This window comes from Oncorhynchus kisutch, linkage group LG4 (genome assembly GCF_002021735.2).
Source record: "Oncorhynchus kisutch isolate 150728-3 linkage group LG4, Okis_V2, whole genome shotgun sequence".
Lineage (NCBI taxonomy): Eukaryota > Metazoa > Chordata > Actinopteri > Salmoniformes > Salmonidae > Oncorhynchus > Oncorhynchus kisutch.
In genome coordinates, this window is record NC_034177.2 from 63,497,338 (window position 1) to 63,503,337 (window position 6,000).

A 6,000-nucleotide genomic window follows, 5' to 3' on the forward strand; every position below is an offset into this window, starting at 1 on the left:
TCTGTGTCAAATGTCTTTCTTTCTTTCTTTATCCCTCTGTATCTCTCTGTATTTCTCTCTCCCCTTTCTCTCTCTCTCTCTCTCTCTCTCTCTCTCAGGTCTGTCCCTGGACCACCAGGCAGTGTCAGCTGCCTCCCGTGTCCGTCTGTCTGAGCGAGAGGAGGAATGCCTGTCCTGTTACCTGAGGGCCTGTGACACAGCTCTCGTTTACCTGCAAGAGCTCGATAAGGTGCGTGTGTCTGTGTGTTTTTGCTAGTTTTTTTGTGTGTTTTTTTTACCCCCAATGCAGATAATACATGTTATTTCATGATACAAAAGCGGCACAAAACCACTTGGTGTATGTGTTTACCAACTGAAGTTGTTACTGTGTTGGCAGATGGTGGTCACCTCTAGTTCTAAAGTAGGTAAGGCCAGTTTGGCCCCTCCACCACTGGACATTGACCTGGGCTTCTTCCAGCAGGCGGCGCTACAGAGTGCGTACCTGTGTCTGCTACATAGGGGGTGAGTAAATGGTCCGGTAGAGCAGTCAAAGGTGGTGGAAGCTTCGCTCTCTTCCTGTCTGGAGCAGTGCATTGTGATTTCAGCCACAGCAAGTGGCACTTTTGTTTTTGACCAGTAGGTTTCAGTATTGCACCTCAGATAGGACAGAGTCATTGTTTGTAGTGGCGGGATTGAGCTCCGGTGCGCCACTCATTGATACGTAGATGGAGCAGCATGCTATGCTGCTGGCACTGACCAACAAGGCCCTAGGCACTGAACACCCTGTCTGTCTGTCCGTCTGTTTTGTCTGTCTGCATGTCTCTGTCTGTTTTGTCTGTCTGTCAGTCACCTGGCCCAGGGAGCCCACCAGCTGCGTAGGGTCCTCGGGGTGGTGGAGTCTCGAGGCTCCCAGAGCTTCAGGAAGGTGAGGAGGGCTCACATTGTCACCTAGTTAGCAGGACGAATCACTGGCTGTCTACCGGTATATGTATTTTACCTTTACGGCCTGGAGGTTTTCCTGACAACGCGACTTGACTTAGTCAGGAAACAGTCCTGGCCCTAGTTGTGCCCTAGTTATATTTTCCGGGCGCTGTATGGCATGTTTAATTAATGTGCCTCATAGGCTGCAGCGCGGAAGCTGGCTGAGGTGTTGCTGAGCTCGGTGAGTGAGGACAGCTACTGGGCCCCCATGTCCCTCCCACCCTCTGCCTGGCTGCAGAGAGAAGGGAACGCCGGGCCGAAGGACGCCATCTACCCCTCCTCCAAACCACCTCAGCGCTACAGTACTGACAGGTCTGTAGCTCTCCTCTCTTCTTCTTTTCCTTCCTCTCTTTCTTTCCCTCTGTCTCTCGCCCCCCCCTGCTTTTCTGTTCATGTGTAATTGCAGTATTCCGCTGATATTGCTCAATCATTTAGCTTCACCACTGGCTTGAGAGATCAGCTCACACTCCCATACAGGGAGATGTGTGTGACCCTGCTTGAACCGTTGAACCTTAAATAGTCCCAGAGCTTCGACAAGACAGACCTTCCTAGAGGCCCAGTCCACCATTCCGGTCATACAAAACCCACACGTGGAACATGACTTGATCTCACCACAGTCTGACTCCAATTGGCTCGGAACTCTGTGGACTCGTGTTTCCTGTGTGGAGTTTTTAGAGGCTTTGTCAGGGACTTACCTTTGGCTGTTCCAGCGGATCTCATATAAGATCTTATTGGTATGCGCCATCCTCAGAGGATATCGAATGCTGCGCCCCAAACAACGTGTGTGAGTGAGAGCACAAGAGCAGGAATGGGGAATGCACTCTGGGAAATAAGGTTGCTGTTGTTGTATGCCCGATTCGTTGTCACGGGTTCCTCCTTTAGAAGTGCCCTGATAGTGTCTTGTAATTGTATCTTTAGTCGGTACGTCAGGGGATCAGCCAGAGAGCAGTCAAGATCGAAGGAGAGAGAGAGAGTGAGATGGTTCAACTGATTGGTGGGAGGAATGGGGAAGGTGCCAGAGAAAAAAAGAGAGGGACCAAGGAAGGGGGCAAACGTGGACACGCGTGCTTACACATTTTGTGCACGTGCGGGTGAGAGACACCCGAGAGAGCGGCGTGCTGTGATACTGTAGGGGTGGTCAGAGGGTTGTGTTACACCACCAGCAGGTGAAGTGGAAACAGGACACTCCCCGTGATCTAGCCAACGGAATGGGGCTGTTGCGTTACTCGTCACTTCCTGCTCCTATTTCCTGTGTCTCCTCGCAGTGTCTTCTGTCCCCAGGACGTGGTCGAGGAGGCAGTCCTCCTGCTGCTCATCACAGAATCCATGGTGAGACATTGATTTTAAAAAGGCTTTGACAGGTGTAAGGCTAGCTTTCACTGGTCCCGTCAAATCAGGTAAAGGAAAGGACCCTAGCAGATTAAAGGCACTTCATAGGCCTACTATTGCAACAGACTTGTGTTGAATCTGATCCTGAATCTGTACTCTTCCCCCTATAGGCCAGCGGAGATGCAGTCATCAGCCGAGCGCCCGACCATAAGGAGGCGCAGGAGACCAGTCTGCAGGACGCCACCTCTGTCTACGACCTGCTGAGCATCGGCATGGCCAGGAGGGGGCAGTATGCCATGCTGTCTGAGGTGAGCCTGCCTCGAAAAACACTGGAGGCTAAAGGGAGGATAGGAGATACTTCAACAGAATTAGCTCTACACTGTGTGAAGGGAAAGCCCTTGCCTGACAACTTTGTAATGCCCCCTGTTGTGTCATATACTTTCAAGCAGGGTTTTGTGCTCTCTCTTTCTCTGTATCCTTTTCTGTCTTTCTCCCCCCTCTCTCTCTCTCTTATTCTCTGTCTCTCTGGCTTACCCAGTCTTCTCTCTATTTGCATTCAGGTTGGCAGCCATTTTACTCCAGGTGAATGAGAGTGAGCACTGGCAAACAGGTGAACCCTCTCACGTGTGGGGCCATGCAGGGCGCCACTAGGCTAGCTAACAATAGACGCTGGCTATGTCTGTCTGCCTGGCTAACTTCCTCCCTCTCATAGGTGTCACAGTGTGGAGCTTGCTAGTTAGAGCTCTTTAACTTAACCTCAAGCCCTCAACCTTCAACCTCACTCTTCTTCAACAACGTGTGTTGATACGTCTGCCCTGCGAGCTGAAATGCGTGTGTGTGCGTGCGTGTCTTGTGTGCCTGCACGTATGTATGTGTTCTCCAGTGCCTGGAGCGGGCCATGAAGTTCTCGTTTAAGGAGTTCCACCTCTGGCACCAGTTGGGCTTGTCACTCATGGCGTGTGGGAAGGTGAGCTTATCGTCGTATCTTTTCACACATTCCCCACCATTCACATGCACAGACATACGCACATACGCACACACACACTTTCTATCCTACTGGCACCACTACCTGCTCGCAATCGTATAGGCTCACTCATCCTCTAAATGTTGCTGTGAGGTTGCGTGTGCGATAGCGCTGACTGAGCGAGCGCTCATTGGGCGATGATGAGTAGTGTGACACAGATAGAAAGTTCTGGAATCTGAGTGAAACAGGAGGATTGATCTTCTCCTTTGCCTGGCTGCCTGCAGGACAGGCGACTCTGGAGATCAATGGAGAGCTCTGGAAATAGGCTGTTCCCTATAAGGATGGGGGGATCTCTGCAGAGATCCGCTTCTTTTTAGGGCCAGCCTTGTGTGTGATAGTGTTTGTAGTGCATTGATGAATGGCCTATATGAGTCCGTATCTGTGTTACTCTATATGGATAGTAAATGTGTGTGTGATCTATACTCCTGTTATATCACCTGACTACAGTATGAGAGTGTGTGTGTGTGTAAGCATGAATATGTGAGTGTGTGTGTGTCTGTGTTTTACAGGGTGTGGGCGCCGTGTCTGTGCTCAAGGAGTGTGCCAGGATGAGAGCCGAGGACCCCTCACTGCCCATGTTGGCTGCCAAAGTCTGCATCGGCCAGCTGCACTGGGTGAATGACACACACACACACACACACACACACGCACTCTTTCTATTTCACGATACATGTACACAACATACCATGCATACCATCCATACAGGAAGTCTGTCACCATCCAGAATAGCTGCACCCATTATTCCACACTAACAACGCCCTACCCACCCCTCCACTGTGGTAGCCAGCCCAGTGCTGGCTGTCCCGTTGATCCAGGAGGGGGGGAGAGGGGCGGTTGGTGTAGGATTAGGAGACGCGTGACGGCATGGCACATCTGTCAGTACAACAGAGGAGCTAGAGATCATGACTAAGGCGCTTACAGCCGTAATCACAATAGGACACTGTGGGACCACAGAGCAACGAATGACAATACATCTGGACCCAATAACCGACCATGGAAACACATTTGCACTGGAAAGTCTGGGAGTCTGGGACTTTTGGGAGTGATTCGAGGACTTTTGACTCCTAGTTGGTTGGAGTGGAGTGACCAATATATATATATATATATATATATATATATATATATACATACATACATACAGTGGGGTCCAAAATGATTGGCACCCTCGATAAAGACGAGCAAAGACTGTATAAAATAAATCATTTTGGGAAATGTTGCACCTTTATACTATCATTATTTTTGCTCGGAGAAAGAGATTTTGTTTAACAAGTATTATTGTAATTTGTTCCACAAAGAGACAGGGTTCAAAATGATTTCACACCCCTGTTTTCAATACCTTTCAGAAGCTCAGGATAATGGCACTGAACCGTTTTCTAAAATGTTTCATGGAACTTTGTTGATAGCATCCGTATTCCGAGAAAGAGAGGGATCGCGAGAGAGGAGGAGGATGAAGAGCAGGGAGAGGAGAGCTAGAAAGAGAGGGATCGCGAGAGAGGAGGAGGATGAAGAGCAGGGGGAGGAGAGCTAGAAAGAGAGGGATCGCGAGAGACGAGGAGGATGAAGAGGAGGGAGAGGAGAGCTAGAAAGAGAGGGATCGCGAGAGACGAGGAGGATGAAGAGCAGGGAGAGGAGAGCTAGAAAGAGAGGGATCAGCTCAGCTCTGCTCAGCCACACTCTGACTGCAGCCTGGCGCTGTTTGAGGGGGGACTCATTTGTTAAGCATGAATTGCTATTTGTTAATATCAAACAAATCAGGTAAATACATCATTTTTCTCTCTCAACTCTATAGTGCGCTGTTCTTTACCTGAATCTACAGAGTCCTCCTCACACTAACCATACACTGCCTTTTAACACTATTCAATGTCATTCTTCCCTCGATGTCATTCTGCCTACCATACAGGCCTTCGGATACGAACTCTCTATGCTATACGAATAGAAAAGCTCACTAAACAAGACAAACTGAACACGCCTTTAAACCCTTGAGCTCACAGTTGGTTCCATAGTAAGTACTTCAGCAGACTAGATACTGTACTTCTAGACACCTATACTGCGTCTGACTGTTATCTCTGCGTGTGTGATAGCTGGAGGAGGCAGAGGCCCTGTCTCAAAGTGTGGTGTCCATGGGAGAGGAGGCTGCAGAGTTTCTGCCCCGTGCGTACCTGGCTGTGGGGCTGTGCTGCAGTCTGCAGGCCTCTGACGGTAAGAGACATCACTGCGAGCTGCTGTCGAGGCAGGATAGGTTTCCTGTAACAAACGGAGTCCCTTGTCCAGATACAGTGAGGAAACGGCACTTTACGGAACCCACTGAACTCACTTGTCCTGACGATCCATCGTTTCCCTTCCTAATTCCCCATCACTCTTTGCCGTAACTAATCCAGAGGTAAACTGTGTATGGATGAATCTGAGGTGTTACTCACGAACAGTCAATGGTGCAAAAGACAGTAGAACTGTGCAGAAAAAAATACCACGAACCTCATTATAATCTACTATTAGAAAATGTCCACTAAAATGTCTTGTTTTCCACTAATGGATTTGTCCCTCTGTACCTAATCTCTCTCCAGCCACTCTGAAAGCTCAGCGGGATGGGTTCAACAGACGAGCGCTGCAAAATCTGCAAAAGTATGTACCAACTGCCAACCTCTCTCTGTCGGTCTAGGTTGGTCTTAACCTGTGTGTTTGTTTCTGTA

General features: G+C 49.4%; 1 protein-coding gene across 2 annotated transcripts in view; it reads left to right on the top strand.

Moving 5' to 3' along the window:
• Nucleotides 1-6,000, top strand: part of LOC109889820 (tetratricopeptide repeat protein 7A) — a 44,288-nt gene that overhangs the window by 6,963 nt on the left and 31,325 nt on the right. For both annotated transcript variants that reach the window (XM_020481555.2, XM_020481556.2), the window contains exons 4-13: nt 99-229; nt 377-501; nt 826-904; nt 1,103-1,272; nt 2,226-2,289; nt 2,460-2,597; nt 3,173-3,256; nt 3,823-3,927; nt 5,395-5,512; nt 5,875-5,932. In XM_020481555.2, coding sequence (XP_020337144.1) covers nt 99-229; nt 377-501; nt 826-904; nt 1,103-1,272; nt 2,226-2,289; nt 2,460-2,597; nt 3,173-3,256; nt 3,823-3,927; nt 5,395-5,512; nt 5,875-5,932 — 1,072 coding nt within the window. The remainder of the gene's footprint in view (nt 1-98; nt 230-376; nt 502-825; nt 905-1,102; nt 1,273-2,225; nt 2,290-2,459; nt 2,598-3,172; nt 3,257-3,822; nt 3,928-5,394; nt 5,513-5,874; nt 5,933-6,000) is intronic.